This window comes from Mya arenaria, chromosome 11, assembly GCF_026914265.1.
Source record: "Mya arenaria isolate MELC-2E11 chromosome 11, ASM2691426v1".
NCBI lineage: Eukaryota > Metazoa > Mollusca > Bivalvia > Myida > Myidae > Mya > Mya arenaria.
Genome location: NC_069132.1, coordinates 21,495,981 through 21,513,414, shown reverse-complemented (window position 1 = coordinate 21,513,414; position 17,434 = coordinate 21,495,981). Strand labels below are relative to the sequence as shown.

General features: G+C 37.3%; 2 protein-coding genes across 3 annotated transcripts; both read left to right on the top strand.

Moving 5' to 3' along the window:
• Positions 1 to 3: 3 nt before the first annotated feature.
• Positions 4 to 12,091, top strand: LOC128207946 (solute carrier family 49 member 4 homolog). Its single transcript, XM_052911167.1, has 14 exons — positions 4 to 97; positions 354 to 780; positions 1,223 to 1,328; positions 1,758 to 1,848; positions 2,342 to 2,505; positions 2,803 to 2,833; positions 2,938 to 2,993; positions 3,127 to 3,171; positions 3,829 to 3,958; positions 4,215 to 4,323; positions 4,594 to 4,661; positions 4,837 to 4,955; positions 5,285 to 5,467; positions 11,564 to 12,091. Exons 2-14 carry the CDS (start codon positions 514 to 516, stop codon positions 11,707 to 11,709), a joined length of 1,515 nt encoding a protein of 504 aa, XP_052767127.1. The 5' UTR covers positions 4 to 97; positions 354 to 513; the 3' UTR covers positions 11,710 to 12,091.
• Positions 11,723 to 16,013, top strand: LOC128207947 (thiosulfate sulfurtransferase-like). Of its 2 annotated transcripts, none has more exons than XM_052911169.1 (8): positions 11,723 to 11,844; positions 12,837 to 12,991; positions 13,229 to 13,424; positions 13,750 to 13,845; positions 14,067 to 14,196; positions 14,554 to 14,655; positions 15,002 to 15,123; positions 15,437 to 16,013. In XM_052911169.1, exons 2-8 carry the CDS (start codon positions 12,837 to 12,839, stop codon positions 15,545 to 15,547), a joined length of 912 nt encoding a protein of 303 aa, XP_052767129.1. In that variant the 5' UTR covers positions 11,723 to 11,844; the 3' UTR covers positions 15,548 to 16,013. The 2 variants fall into 2 exon arrangements, with proteins under 2 accessions (XP_052767129.1, XP_052767128.1); XM_052911168.1 differs by having other exon boundaries at positions 11,734 to 12,275.
• The last annotated feature ends 1,421 nt before the right edge of the window (positions 16,014 to 17,434 follow it).

Here is a 17,434-nt window from a genome sequence, read left to right as displayed (position 1 = left end):
GTTCTTTGTTGTTGTTGTTTTATCGTTTTTAACGCTCGACTTCTGACATAAACATTTGTGGAATGGTGTATAAATGTTTCACTAGCGTCGATGTGAAGTGGGCTCTTACTTTTAAGTTAAATTCATATTATATATTGCTTTTGATCGATGAGAATATTAAAAAGATATACATTCTGAGTCCTGTTATAACATGTTTGAGTATGCTTTAATGATGATAATAATATCTTGATCGACCTGAATCGTAATTTAATCACAAAAGTATATTTTTCTGATAAACTCAAATGCTATCATAAATAAATGTCAACTTGTCCTGATTTAACCATACGCTTCAATAACACCGTTTATACGGACAGAATAGTGTAAGCAATATTAAGTTTCAAAACCATCTGCATGAGTTACGTAAAAGAAAACAATGAATGTTAGTGAATAGTGCACACAATTGGTTGATATCTTCCTGAGAATCGGGATAATTATTATCAAATGTTAATGTAAAATGGACCAAATGCATTGAACATGTCAGCCTCAGAGCGGAAACCACTGCTTTCAAATGGAAGTAGGGACGGAAGGGGGGATGGAAGGGACACGCCCGGAAGAAGCGTTCAAATTGAGAACGCGGATACTCCCTCCCGCGAGGATGCAGTGCGGGTCGGGAGCGCTCGCGCTCGCGGGGAGACACACGTGTACGCAACTCGCTGGTGGCTGCTCCTTGTCACCAGCCTGTGTGTTACCATGCAGAATGCCGTCTGGGGGACATGGGGGCCGCTCTCCAAGTCGGCAAAGGTCAGTGTTAGTCATATATTGAGTAGTTGCAAAATTGTTTATCGCTATATCAACAATCATTTACCTTCCGTCTACGGTAATAATCAGTGAAGCTACATATATACTCAAAACCTACATTGACAAAGATCGCCATAAATTATTCTTCCCGGCTTATCAAGATTTTCACTTATTTTTTTTTAGAAATATTTAGGTTTTAAACTGCTTACTTGACTGAATTCAAAAAGTTTACATGGCTGATTTCAGACAGCCGGTTTACATCACAGAATGCTAACGGCTTACATACATACTGAATTCAAACTGCTCACATGACTGAAACGTGCAAACTCACCAAGAACATCAATAGCAAATGTTTGTAAAATATGTTCGCAATTAACTGTCGAATGGAACCTTTGTGTATTGGTTGTCGGTACGGTTCCGTATGTACAATATTTATGCTTGACAGGTTGTGTACGGGTGGCACACGACCATGCTGACGGTGGTGATCAACTGTGGGAACGCTGGCGTCCTCCTGCCGCTCCTCGGAACCGGCTACCTCGTCAGCAGGAAAGGTTCGACCATAAATAATGTTTAAAGATGCTTTGATTTTTTCTCAGTACATTAAAACATTTCTGTACGTTTTTAACGGGTATTGGGTACGCTACCTGCATGTTGAAGGTGGTTCGCAGACAATTATGGTAGTTAAGAAGAATTTGTTTCGCAGAATTATAGTTCTATAAAGTGAACCATTTTGGACTAACGCCCCCATCATTTGAGCAGCTTGCAGGCAAATCATCAGAATAAATTTCTTCAAGAAACAAGTAATGCCATAACAGACTAAGGACATTCCATCGATATATAAGCATCTATATATAATGTTTATTTGTCTTTGAGAGTTTTTAAAAAAAAACCTTATTTCCAATAAGGTTATGGACATTTAAAAAACAACAACATCCATCTCCACGTTGTTAAGCAAGACTATTCCCAAATTTCTTTTCCAGGATTACGGGTATCAATGTTGACGAGCAGTTTCTTGTTAGCAGTCGGGTCCGGTCTCCGAACTATTTCAACACAGCCACTTCTTGGAACTATGTATGCAATAGATAATTGTACTTAATGTCATGCTAGCTATACATAGTATTTTGCCAAATGATATTGGTGACTGAATGTTAATGACTGAAAGTTTGACGTTTATTGCTTTCATGAGATTGAATGACTCTCTTATTTAAAGGAAACGCATGAGTAACATAAAGTAGTTTGCGTCCAGATCTTTTTAGGGGTAGAAACATGATTGTTAAAGTGTTTTAGTGTGCGTGCGTGCTTGCGTGTGAGTATGCTTGCGTGCGTGCATGTGTGTGGGGGCTGGGGTTGGGTGGTTTTTTTATGCCCTGTAATAGGGACTATAGGGTCTGGGCCACTCATGTTTTTAATTTATATTTGTCAGTGATATGCATAATGTAGAAAATAGCAAATGGCAAGTAAATAATAGCAAAAAATAATTGCATTTTTACTTTAATAGTTCATGAAATATTATTCTACCGTAGCTGAATAAAAGACAATATGTGTCCCACTTCATTTTTCCCAGCCTAGTGTGTGTGGGACAGTTCTGTAACGGTGCAGCCGGAAGTGTGCTGCAGGTTATTCCTCCCGCCCTCTCAGAAACATGGTTCCCTAGCAACGAGCGAACCACCGCCACCGCCATCGCCGTGGTCGCCAACTCTTTGGGGTCCGTTATAGCATTCACAGTAGGTATGTTCGGAAAATGAAACATCAATCAGAACAATAAGCGTGCCTGGTCAGATGTAGCAAATCATGTAAAAATACATCTCGTAAAATATGGTATTCCATCTCTTAGATTAGACGTCGCGCAAGGTCACCTGGCACAACTTAATATGTCCATACGCATGTGTAATGGTAATAAGATATATGCATTATATACAAAAAAATACCATTAAATTATATTTCTAAATTATGACAGATAATTAATATTTTGCGATTGAACAAGTAGTTTATCAAATACATTAATATTTGTCTGTACATTTTCAGGTCCAAATATGGTAGACCAGCCTAAGAACACGTGAGTCTTATGATTGTTTTTAACTGGAACAGGACGAAAATGTTTCTTTACGAAGAGCTTTTCTTCTACAGGGAATATACCACGTACGTTTTCTCTTTTTTCAGGAACTGGACATTGTTGAACAGCACATGTGACAATTGTTCAGAAAGGTATGAGAAAGGTAACTTTTTGCCCGACTTCTCTAGTTTTATCCAACTTGGAATTTGAGTGTTGGAATGCATGGTATTTTCTTGGTATTTATGAATCACATACATAATTATGTATTTGAGATTGATTTTTCGGTTTTCTTTCAGAGGCTGAAAATATCACCCGGCAAACACGGACTTACTTGTTAATTGGTGAGTATAGTGTGTTTACAAGACACTACTCTCGGCTGAAATAACCACAGGCGTCTGAATCATTGTTTGTCACTTAAATGTTGGTTAAAACCATTTTGGGTACATAAAATGAGATAAACAACACCTCTGAAGATATTTAGTGTCTTTGATATACATATATTCTTTTTTTGTATATTAAAGACACTAAATATCTTAAGATGTGTGGTTTATCTCATTTTATGTAACCAAAATGGTTTTAACCAACATTTAAGTGACAAACAATGATTCAGACGCCTGTGGAAATAACTAGATTCATTTTGACTCGGATAGTTTCAAGAAGTGGTCGGGATCTTAAAAATGTTTCCACACGCGCCGAATTTTATATATCCTAAAATACAAGCAGCAGGTATGGACAATGCTGCTGTTGTCGGGGGCATCGAAAAGAAGAAAACATGGTTTTAAACGTGATGCGGGAGTTGGTGGGAGCTCTCCCAATAATTTAACCCTAAAACTCGTTGTCGTTGTTTTATACAATATTGTTCACCAAATTGCAAAACAAGCTTGCTCGGGATCTGAACAAGCTTGCTGGGGATCTGTTGGGAGGAGTGTGAGCTGGCTGTGTACCATCTTATAAAGTCATAGGAGACTGAAAGGATTTATTTACATACGTATATTCAGATTTTGGTGTGTGCATAGCGATGTTTGTGCTGGTGGCGGTGTATTTCCCCGCCAAACCTCCACTCCCGCCCAGCAGGTCCGCCAAGGAGGAGAGGCTGGATTACCGCACCGGGCTGAAGTCCGTCATCACGTATGTATCAGATGCCACATGTCTTCATATATAAATCATTGATTTTGTGGTAATACTTGTTTAGTGTACTTACTAGTATATCATGTAGAATATCGCGCCTATGTTTTACATGTATCATCAATGTCTAGTATAATTCCCACCTAAACCAATACACTTCTATCAAGTTGTGAACACTCTGATGTTGTTGAAACATGGAAAGAATAAAAGTTTTAGCGCAATCTAACGTGTATTATACCCTATTTTGTTCTTGTTTCAGACAGCCAAGTTTACTTCTGTTGACGGCTGTTTTTGCCGTACCGTGGGCTGTTTTGGCCAACTGGATGGGGCTGATGTCTGTTAATTTCGGAAATATAGGTGTATCTCAGGTATATATATAAAATATATACATGGATAGTAACTCAGTTAAGACGTACAGGTAATTTTGAGCGTCATCTCGCCAGGCCACTATTTTGACGTCGCGTGATTTCCAGTAATTGTAAGCACATTAATAAAAGTCCTTATGCCACATAAAAAATGCTTTAATATCGATATACGATTTTAAACCTTATGTATATACACTATTTATTATACAGTAACTGATGATAAATCTATATCATGAATTGCATTTTGACACGATATTTCGTTTCTTCACACAGAAAGAGGCGGGCTTCTTTGGTATGTATGCAGCGTGTGGTGGACTTGTCGGCGGGATCCTGATAGGAAGGTATTGGAATCCACGGAAAAATGTTATACAGTATACGCCGGATAATTAACTTCGCGTAGCATTGCACCCCCGGTGTGCATATTTTTCAATAAATATTCTATACATTTCCATCTAACTGCAAATCTTTTTTGGTCGAGCTACATCCCTTGTGTGAAAAGTTTCGAACTTCTTTCAGAATAGCGGATCGATTCCCTAGAAGGCTGAAGCAGTTCATTGTCGCCCTGTTTATATTGACACTCCTGGTTGTCGCCTGGATAACATGCATGAGAAACGCGTATATACCTAAGTCTTTAGGTAAGTATTAAACATGGACCAATATATCCCTTGTCTGGTCTCAAGATTGCAGAGTTAATGCCCATACAATGGTTTCATATTATTCATACTGACATTGTCGCAAGTCTGCCAGCCACATACACTTGTAAATTTAAACTGCTGCTTCTCTTATTTTCGTCCGGGTGGCCATTTCACTGAGCGGCGTCAGCATTTATTCATATCTTTACCATCCCGGTTTCAGCGATGTTGACGGTGGTGGTTACGCCCAGAGACTGATTCACTGATGTACGGCGCATTGCCGCCATGGTAAGAGTGGGTTTCTTATCCACATAGTGTACTGTTCATTTCAGCGTTATTGGCGGTAGGGGTTACGGTCATCGCTTCGTTGATGAATGGGGCGTTGCCTCTGTGTTACGAGTTGGCGTGTGAGAGTGGCTTTCCTATCCATGAGGGGATCGTCTCCACATTCATCAGCATCGCCATCAACGCTGCCGCCGTCATATTTCTCCTCGTTCAACTCGTGCCAAGCATTGGTACGTGTCTCCGGCATATATTGATATACTACAAATATCTTGCATGATTGTAGTTTCATAGTTTCATAGTTTATTTCAAATGCATAAAGGCCATAGGCCCACGAGCATACAAGAATTATGCATATATGCACATACAGTATCATGACAATTCATTGATCAGTGGTCAAATACAATTTTACAGATACATTTTTTACATTTTTTTACAATAACTAACACTATATTATTATATAATTCAAACAATAATATATATAATACTATAATATTATCACAGTGAGGAGACAGTGGTTGCTATATAGATATGCACATATGTATTGTACAGCCTTCAACATTCCTAAAAACATTATACTTTATATACTATTATAGGAAATATATTTCGGGTGCTAGACCCTCTTCTCCTATAGACTTTATATACGTGTACGTGTCTATATTTCCCACCCCAGAGAAGTAGATCCAAATATCCTTCCATGCTGGACATCCTTATCCTACGGACAAGGATAAAAAAGTGCGCGTAGTAAAACACATACATTTTTGGACTACGGCACTTGTGACCTAGTTCATAGCCGTAATCGCGATGTCTGCATTTTCAAGCCGAATCTGGGGGTTCACTGACGTAATGTATTCATACGCTGTATTTTGATTGGATTGCCGTTAGCAAATTTGAATAATCAAAGTAGTACCAGAACTGATTACAATGAAAACATCACATAAAAATAGTTCTCCTAACAAGACAAGCTAATTGTATGTTCTTTTAATGAAGCACAATAAATGGGTACGTAGCGAGTGAGTTAATCGGGTTAACTACATGAATGTTCTTGCATACGGTCAGATTAAATGCAATAAGAATATGAACATATTGGAAAAGTACGCATCGACATTTTCCGTTCAAAGCTCTTGATTGATAGACTGGTAGCCGCTTTCTCTTTTATCCGAAAAGAGACCAGTATCAGCTAACCACGGTGCCCGTCGCGCATTCGAAATGTCTTGTAGGTACGTAAAACGAATCAAGCTTGCGGTCTAAGTAGTAAACAACCAGGATATTTGTTGTTGTTGTTTTTTAAAAAGTATTGTTATCCTTTGTATAGAATGTTGGTATTAATTTATTAAGAGGGCTGTTCTTTTTTTCGACATAATTTGCATGTTTCCGTGACATTTTCTTTTTAAATACAAAGTTTATTTTTAACTAATCATTGCATGTCACTCAGCACTTTTTTAAATACAGCATGATTTTTGGTATTGATTGTTTGAATACTATTAATGTAAAATAAAAAACCATATGCCGCGTACCTGTATAACGTTATAACTTGTGTTCTTGAGGAAAAGTAAATTCGGGTACCAGTCTACTGTATTGACTCATTCACTCTGATCAGAGCGGTCGAATGATTCACACATGTACATGTTATCACTACTTCCGGATGCTGATGATGTGAATTTTATACGTGTTATATTGAAGAAATTTATCAATAAAGTCGCCATTGAATGATTACCACCATCAAACGGATTTATTGTCATCTTACCGTGGATAGCATGTTTAATTTGACACGTAGAATTTCAAGCAATAAAAGTTCGTTTGATAAAATCATGTGATTTCAATTTTGCAAAATGCAGATAAAGAAATATCAAATATGCGCATACTTATTTATAAAGTTTCATTTTAAATGAAGCCAAATGTATGAATATGTGCATAGCATCTGGCTTATGAATATGATGAGTGTTTACCTATGTGCATAGAAATGTCTTGGAGCCATTCTCAGTGTAAGTACATTTTGTTCAATGCCATTGTGTGATAAGCCATCGCCATTTGCCTGCTAACTTATGATTTCTACTCTTATTATGCACCAGTCAATTGTTACCACCCCCTCGGGGTATACTAGGGAAAAGGGCAGTGTTTTCACCTTTCAGCGGTGTCCTCGCAGTGCCTGATGATTGCGGTGGTTTTGTCTTCCCGCAAAATATAGCGGGGAATTGCCCTTACCTAAGATCCTTGGGGTGCGAGGTTATTTGGCAGGGATTTTACCACCAGTTCGTTCCCGCAGGGTAGGGCAGGGATTTTATAGGGGAATGGTTGGACTGAAAGTCAAAGTATTCCCCAGACCTGGAGGGGGGGGGGGGGGGGTGGGCGTGGTAACATTTGACTGGTGCATAAAGTTCTTTTTCTGAAGACGCTTTGAGCTCACTTTTTTTTCCTCGCCAAGAATGAAAATCAGTAATCACCCAATGTTGTGGCATAGTGAAGTAATGAAGATTTAACCTCACAACAGTCTTTCTCAAATGCTGTCCAGGCTTTTTTATGCTTAAGAATAACTTGCCTGGAGATGTCAGACCAGAAATCGTCTTGGCATGAGATTGGATTGCTATGGATCAGCATGCACCAGTCAGTTGTAACCAGGGCCCCCACATCCGGGGGTATACCGGGGAAATGGGCCGTGTTTTTACCTTTCAGGTGGTCCCGCAGTATCGGGTCTTCGTGGAAAATACAGTGCGGATATGGCTTAACCTAATGTCCCTTGGGTGCTGGGGGGGGGGGATTTGGTGGGGACTTTGCCATCAGATCATCCCTGCAGGGCGGGGATTTTAGCTTGGGTTGGCTGGACCGAAAGTAAAAATCCCCGCTATTCCCTGGACCGGGGGGGGGGGTGCATGGTTACAATTAATTGACTGATGCATAAGCTTGCGTATACATACAGATTCAGTGTTTTGGTGCGCAGTTGACAAATTAACTAATTACTTATTAGAAGTTAAGAATATATATTTATTTATATAAGTGATACTTTGCAATCTAAATCATAGATTTGAAAAAGGTAACCTGTATCAATAAATGCAATTATACATAAATAACTGTGCAAATCTTTATGAATCATCCAAATATGAGTACCTTGCAGGGTCTATGTTATTTTTTAAAAATTATACTAAGGGAGCTTTCAAGATTAGCTTTCCAATCGCATACACAATGCAGTTTGAAACCTTGATAATTCAAACAAATCGTGGTTGCAGACCATTACTATTAAATATTTGATAAGTCACAGACATTATAAGGTACATTTTAAATGGGCTGTACTCAGCTAATAATGAAAAAGAAAAAAAACTTTCTTTTTTATAGAAACCTGACATTAACTTGGTATCGATGTGTACCGAATTAATGCATTGAAACCTACTAACTGATGATGCACATAGTTTACAAATGATTTATTAATAGCAGTTATTTCGTGTTTTTCCATTAAAAAAAGATTACTAAGTACATTGTATGTCTACCGAGTTTAATTAATTCCTTATGCGTAATCTGCCGTTGATGTTATTACGTGATTCAAGCGAGTTAGGTATATATCTGGAAATTCCACCCAGTCTTCATAGCGTAGTGGATTCGACACTGCACTGCATTTTTTTACATTTTGGTATTTTATTTACAATAACGATATCAAAGAGTAAAATAGTTTATTAAAAAATTGTCCTTAGATTCGTTAAAGAAAAAAATCCAACTTTTTTGGTGCCATTCTGGTGTACAGTCCCTTTAATAAACAAGAGGTGAAGCCAATGCTGTATTAAATTTGAGACAGACAAAAAGAAGACAGTACAAAGTTCAACAAGTGTGACCAATTTGAGAATACCCGGTACCTTACGTAATTTATAAATATTCATGCGATTCAGACAATTTAAATGCTAGAAATCACAAAAGAACATTTCCTTGAATTATTCCTGTCATAGTTTAAACTCATAATCAAATTTCAATGCACAGCATTTGAAATAAATTTAAACAGATGAAAAACTGTTATTTTTAAATGTGACATTAAAATAAAAATTTATTCAGATCATAATTTAGAAACTTTTCTTGCACTTAAATGTGAACAAGTATGCTTGGGATTGAACACTAAAAAAACAAATGTCAATGAAATTAAATGAAGCACAAAATATACAAAAAATGAAACTTTTTAGACTTTCAAAACTTTAACACTTATACTAAATACGGTTACATTAAATGATGAATACATTTGTAGGATTTGATATCCCACTTAATGTAACCGTCGGCTTCGTTCATTCTAAACTTTCTCTCAGTGATAGGAATAAATTTTATTCACTGCAGTTGTTTTCTAACTTTATGAAAATAAGAACAATGGAAACAATGCATTTACTGTTGATCAGTGCAGATTGTGGGAGGTCATGGTGGATTTCACTGAACCACCAATAAGCCCTGCCGGAATTGCATTCTAACTGGTCAGTCAGGTGTTTTCGGTAGGCATGATTAGTATGAATCTTAATTTTAACCATCATTTATGAATGTTTACCAAATCATTGAATATTGAAATAACAAGCGAAATGTTAGTTTGAATGATGAAAGCCATAAAATATGTGAAGTATTCAAAAAGAGACCATTTTCCAGCTTGTGTAAGTATCGAGAAAGTTATTAAGTAAACTTATTTATTGTTTATCTGGAAAATGTTGAAATCTCATGTTTAGGCTTGATTGCTATGTTATTGCAATATGTTTTATTCATTGCAATATTAATGTAAAACATTTTTATGTTGACCTAAGTTTGTAGATAAAAACTAATGGTATTGGTGATATGAGAATGATCTCGTAAGTCTTTAAAATCCCTTTTGGTATTGTGAGGATTTTGCTCCATTCTTGATCAGTTTAGCTTTTGAAGATTTTCAAAGTAACTGCAAAACAAGTCCAGCTGCCTAGAAAGACTATGTCAAACCCTGACCAGATAAAATTTCTAGTGTTTTCAAATTACCACCTTGGCAATGGTTTTATCATAACATAGGATATTAATGCTAGTGGCTTTAAAGAAAATGCCAGTGTTTTTGTATTCAGAATGATATATCATAAGTGGCACTAAATTGAACATAATTTATAGTTCTCATTGATAAAACACATAGCCCCAAGTACATGTTGATCTGAGATTTAAGGCTTGGATGGAGTCAGGTCAAGAAAATTGCATGTAACATTGTCAATACATTGTACTTTCCAACGCAAAAACTGTTTGTTTATTCAAGTATATAATGCAATCCCCATACCAAGGAAATGCAGTATTGCTTAACCAGCTCAATTGACATCATGAGTTGGACATTAAATTGCTGCAATTAAAGGCACATCTAGATATCAGAATTATTCAAACTCTGATTTAGCAACCTTATTATAGTTTAATATATGAACTACTTTTGCGAAATGAAAGCTTTTTTAGATTTACAAGGACGGGTAAAAGTATTTGTAGTAAAGTAAATGTACTGCAACACCTGAAACATGTTGCCTAGGAATCTAACAAATTCTAGGCACTCCAAATGTTACAGTTCTATTCAATTCGGAGTGCCTGAAATGAAAGCTTCTTGATTCTACATTCAACATCTTTCTGTATGACCAATGACCAGGAGAATCATGAACCTACAACCATTTGCAACTATTGAGATAGGGAGCTATCAGGACAGAGACAGAGGACAATACAAGAATGGCCTACTGTTGCATTTATTGATGTCTTTTACAAATATTATCCAAAGTATGGCCTTGTGGTTTAAAGCTCCCCTGAAAAAGAGGTGACAGGTTTTCTATATAGGATATAATTACATCATTGAAAATCTTCTCTGAAACTGCAAAAAACAAACCTTTGATATAAAATGATTTAATCAAATTAAACAAGTATGTGTACTTTGGTTAACATACGCCAACCACGTAAATTAATTTGTTTAGGTCTGATTTAACGACATTGAGATTTTCAAAAGAACTATGACTTTATCTGATTAAACACTTTAGTTTAAGCTAGCCCATTAAACAGTGACCCCTTGTGATGTGAGCCGATTTGTTTAATGCTTAGAACATGGTTATCAACATTCCCCTAAATGAAGCCCTAGTCCATCAGTGCTTTCAGCACTTTGATTACAATATTTTGTTCAACTGAGGTTGGAGAAAAGGCATCTACCATGGCCGCTCGTGTAAAACAGGTTCAGCCCAATTCTCGAGCAGGGTGCTATGCAGAAACTCAGAAAACCGCGTTCCGCTTTATTTAGCACCCTTCGCTCGGGTTTGGATGAACCGGCTATCTTAGACAAAACTATTTCGACTATAAGCCAGCTATTCTTGCATATATCTTTATAACTGATGTTGCAGGAGTAGATTGGATGAACTGGACATTTGTGGGAGTTATGGGGCTGTCCGTGTTGTGTCTCCTGCCCCTGGAGGTCAGATACAACCGCAGCAACATGGACGATAAAACCGCGCGGGCGGGACCCGACCTCCGGGAGACGTTTACTTGAGCAGACTGGATGATCTACAAGCTCACATCTTAGAAATCAAACGAATACTATGCATGCTCGTATAGTGCACTGTGTACATGCCAGCACTCAAAAGCTTGTGGACACTGATACGACTGGGACAGTATTCGAAATAACGTACGGATAATGTATTCATACACCGTGAAGACATTTAAAGGAATTACAATTAACGATTTATGTGATAGCAATTCTAACAGTCGTTCATTTTTGTTTTATAAATACTTGTATATAAGTGTTTTGAGTGCTGTATGTTAATGCATTTTAGTATTTATAAACGTACGAACTATACAATGTTAAGTTTAAAGTATTTATAAAGCTGGTAAACCAACATACACCAAAGGGAAATAAATCGTACAACTATCGGGAGATTCGAATCACGTTCACCCCTGACGCAATACTAAGTCATATTAGACACAGTGATTTGGTGATTTTAGACAGTCACGTCCCAAAATCATGCTGTATATATATAAATTCTCACCGGAATTAAAAATTGTTCAGTACATTTACATTATAGAATCCGGATATTTGTGACACAAAATCAGTTACAGGTGAGCGTTATATGTTACATTTTATCGTTATATACATGTTGTTGTGTTCAGATTCTAGTCCAAATAATTGTACGTTGACGGATTTTTTTAGATTTTTGATATGGCAAATCCTTCAGGGATTGGAAGAATCCCGTATAACACGTCTATTATTTTAGACTAGTTCAGATTCATACAGCGGCTAACATGCATTGATCATCATATGGGAAGTTGTATTGAAATAACTGCATTTTATAGAAACTTTATGATTATAACATTCAAAATACACATGTACTAAAATTCCCTCGGAGTTCAATATTTCTTGAAACATTCTTTAACTTAGGTTTTGGTTCGATTTAAATCGCTACGGTAAGAGATTTTGATTAGGATTAACATTAACGCTAAAAGCATAATAAATTAAATAGTGACAGGTCAATTGTAAAATCGCTACGGTACATGATTAACATTAAGGATATGTTCGTACGTTCCATTCCCAAACGCCAAACAGCTACATCAATAATGACGTAATTTGAAATTATCATAACAGTGACGTAAAGTAATGTGTACGTGGCATTTGCGTTTCAGATGCGATTACTGCACAACATGCGGACTGTGGTGTCCACCCAGTGGTTGAGGGAACAGCTAGGCACCGGAAACACGCCGACACGTGCGCTCCGCGTGCTCGATACTTCATTCGTAAAGAACAAGGAGATAGACACCTACACATCGGCGTATCTCGAGTAAGCAACACTAACAACTGTAACCTTTTCTCTTACAAATATGTTTTCACTTAGAATAAAAGAAACTTCATATTTTGTAAAAGAATGAAGCATTGAATACTTGTTTTGGCAAGTACGGGAGCATTTTGTAGGGCTGTGAAAAGAGCCCTTGGCGTCAGGTTTTGCTCATCTTAATGCAAGCGGTGACTCCCTGCCCCATTTTTACGTTAGTTCTTTATCACGGAACGTATGTTACAGAGAGCATATACCACAGTCGCTGTATTTCGGGTTGCATAGCTGTGTGGAGAGCACGCCGGAGATCCCGCGAAACCTTCCGGAAACTCACTGCTTCCAAAATAACATGCGGCAGCTAGGCATCTGGCCCGATACCCACGTGGTCGCCTACGACAGGTTCGGCCCCTCTTCCGCCTTCCGCACATGGTGGATATTCCGGGTACGCACGCATTTATAACTTGGGTGAACACATTCTGCTAATTGCGCTAATTTAGTTAACATTTTAACTTCATATTTATTAATTAATTGTTATTTAAATGGTAAAACATTCTAATTTAGAAATGTACCTGTCACCGTTGTTCGTTTCAAAAATGATGTTCAACCATGCTTGGATGGCGTGTCATCGCTCGCCTACGAAAAACAACAGCAACAGTTTACGCCGTTTGGCTATATCCGTGAACGTTTAAACGTTCTGTATGGCATTCTTTTTAACATTTCGGACTGTCATTTATTATAATCAGTGAACTACAATTCTAACATTTCAGCTGTTCGGACATCGTAAGATCTCGGTCCTTGACGGAGGTTTCAAGAAATGGAAAGCCGAGGGGTTTGAAACGACAAAACAGGAACCAATTGTGGCGGTATGAACCAGTTGTACAGTTTCGAGATAATCTTATGTTACAAAACTCTGTTCACTTATTATTGCATGCGTAACAGCTCATCCATGTATATTTTGTAATATTTGTTGGTTAAAACAAGGGTAAGGGTTATGGTAAGAGATAGAAACACAGACTTTTGATATACAATATTCAATGTAATTAAATTTTATATATAAATGTATATGCGAATGATTCGATTTTAGCGCTCCGACGTAGAGGCTCAGCTGGACCGGAGCCTGATGCGAACATATGATCAGATGATGATGAACATCCGAACGCGCCAGGAGCAGATCGCGGACGCCCGCGCGCCAGACGAGCCCTCCGTCATGGAAAGTGGGTAGCGCTTACGGTTGGATTTATTCTTGTATAACGAAAAGAGCAGTGTGGTAAAGGTAGCGATGAATATGATTATCGGTGATGGCTTTTAAGATAGTGTAACCGTTCGGCCCGAGACTAACGAATCAAATACGACCTGTATTTAAAATCTGAACGCATATGTATCAAAGACCACCCATTTTAATATGAATTGTGCGAACTGCTCTACCTAATCTCTTTCGAAGCTCCTTTATATAAAATAGAGCATTCCATACTAACATATGACCCAAAAGGGTCCCAATTCCATTATAACAAAAAATTGACATTTTTGTGGAAAACAGGAGCTTACATTAAGTTCAAAAAATACTTTTTCAGTTGCGACGGATGGTGGGAAAATACCTGGCGCTAAACACGTTGGTTTCAATGAGCTGTTTACTGAGGAGGGTACAATCAAGTCTCAAGAAGAATTAAAAGCCAGTAAGTAGTTGATGTGTGCAAAATAAAAGCATTAAAAATGTATTAAAGATAATGGCGTATACCGTCATTCAAACGAAACTGAATTTTATTCTGTAAATTAAATCATGTATACACATAGTGGGGAAATACTATTTATGTCTCTGCGTATCAAGTTTATGAATCGAGTCCATTGGAACTTGTGTTACCTAAAACTGAAACTTATGCAGGAAAAACTGGCGGTATTTTAGAACTTTTCGGATACTTGTTGTTAACTAAAAGTAAAACTACAAGGAGATGGCTTTCTCAACTTAATCTGATTTCATCTTAAAACCGTGTAAAGTAATAACAAAGAGCTCCCTGTTTGCAGTGTTTGACGCGGCTGGCCTGGACCTTAATCGGCCGATGGTAGCCTCATGTTTCAGCGGTTTGACGGCATGTGGGGTCGCAGCCGCCGCCCACATCCTAGGAAAAGACATCCCCGTCTACTATGTAAGAATAATTGATTATAACAAATCATATTCCAGGAAGTTCTCATCTCTTTGAATGTTCTAAATCGAACCTCTTCTGTCATGAAAGAATATGAAGTTCGCGACATATCTTAGGCACCGCCACTTAAACACTGTTGCCACATGTGCTGCAATTTCTCATCTTATAGTTGCCTAATACATGTATCTACATTATTGGGGGAAACGGACAACTTCTCTAACTATTTCATAATCTGATATTTATAAGTAGAGCTAGGATGTAAAACGCTGTATTGCCTTCACAGTATTTGTACAAAATGGATCTCTTTGATTTTTAGGGTTCATGGATGGAGTGGCGGGCGCGGGCCCCGGAGGAGCTCAAGTGTCGGGGTTGTGGCTCCTGTAGTGAGTGTGACAAACTGGTAGTAAAGGTCAGGACTGCCCAGTGACCCACGTTCAAGGTCAAGGGTAATATTTGCCGGACACCTCACAACTTGGTCGAGACGGTCTCTAGTTCATAAATATACACACCCAGCTTCGCATTGAAAGTGGCAATATGTGGATTGGCGCCGATTTCCAATTTCAACTGAAAAAAAACTTTCTTTAAAAGTGTTAATGAACGTCAGTTCACAAGTAGCCATTCACTTGAGTAAGTACAGGTTTTTCTTGTGCTGTGTATGTCAGTTTGATTTGTCGAGTTCCCAAGTTGACCTTCATGAATTGGAAAATGGTCAGTAGATACCTCCATGACTTACAACGACTTCCTAAATCAACTGCTCAAGATTGAATCTCATGTTGTAGATATAATTTTATAATTATAATAATTTATGTACATAGGATGTTTACATCATCTTTTTTATATATATTTTACCGCTATGAAGTCTGTATTTTTTATAAATAAAATTTAGGACTGAATGTGTGTGTCTAGATATTTAGTAGTGTTTTTATGCCCCCGAAGGTGGGCATATTAAAATCGCACCGTCCGTCCGTCCGGCTCTATAACTTTCCCTTGTATGGACAGATTTTAAAATAACTTGCCACATGTGTTCCACATACCAAGACGACATGTGGCGTGCAAGACTCGTGTCCCTACCTCAAAGGTTAAGGTCACACTTAGTGTTTATTCACAATGGAGTGCTGCATATAAGGACATAGAGTTTAGGTTGTCCTGTCAGGGCTGTAACTTTCCCTTGTATGGACAGATTTTAAAATTACTTGCTACATGTGTTCCACATACCAAGACGACGTGTCGTGTGCAAGACCCATGTCCCTACCTCTAAGGTGAAAGATACACTAAGTGTTTATTCACAAGGGAATTCTGAATATATGGACATAACAGTGTAGGTTGTCAAGTATGGGTGGTATTTTTTTATGTTCAGAGGCAATTTAAAATAACTTGCCATATGTATTTGACACGTACAGGCAAGATCAACTTTTCATGTACTGACCTTGTTCGTAGGTCAATGTCACATTCGGGGGCATTCGTCACATACTGTGACAGCTCTTGTTATACATTACATATTGGAGCTAATCTATCACAGCATAAAAACATTGGATTTGTTTTACACATGTAACTCCAACAATAACATTAAAACTGGTTACCTAAAACCATTTCAGTAAGAACTATATATGAATATTATATCAAAGGTTACAAGCATTCACCATCAGATGTGACATTAAAGTGGTTCGATAAGATATGATTCCTGGCTTTTGTTTAGCACGTTGACCAACTCATGCATATCTAAGCATCTTACTTCATAGAGAAAACACATTCTCATTCATCCGAGGTTTGATAATGATAAATCTAATGTATAACATCATCACTCTCGTGCATGAGAAAACACCAAACAAGCAATATCATAAAATATTTTATTGGACAAATCTTTATTCAATTCCAGAATTTATATCACTAAACATCATAAAACAAATAGCACCAACACAAAGTTATTCTTTGGTATCATATTATAATGCTCCAGATATACGCTGATTGTTTTTTTTCTATGTAAAAAAATCAGCTTTAATGACAATTTATAAATATAACATACAGGACAAAAAGCTTGTAGATAAAATATTTTAACTTAAAATATTTTAACTCTTTAGTGTACCAGTATTAAGATTCCGTCAGGAATCAAACATGTATAATGATTTCTTTAAAAAACACACAAAAGTACTGCATAAAGATTTATGTAAAAGTTACTCCTGACTTCATTGAGCAATTCACATATATTCTTACTACTCAAAAAATAATGAATAAAGATAAAAAAACAACAATGATTTACTGTGATGTTTTATGGTAATAAAAAAATTCAACTAAAAAAAATCAATCACATTTACAA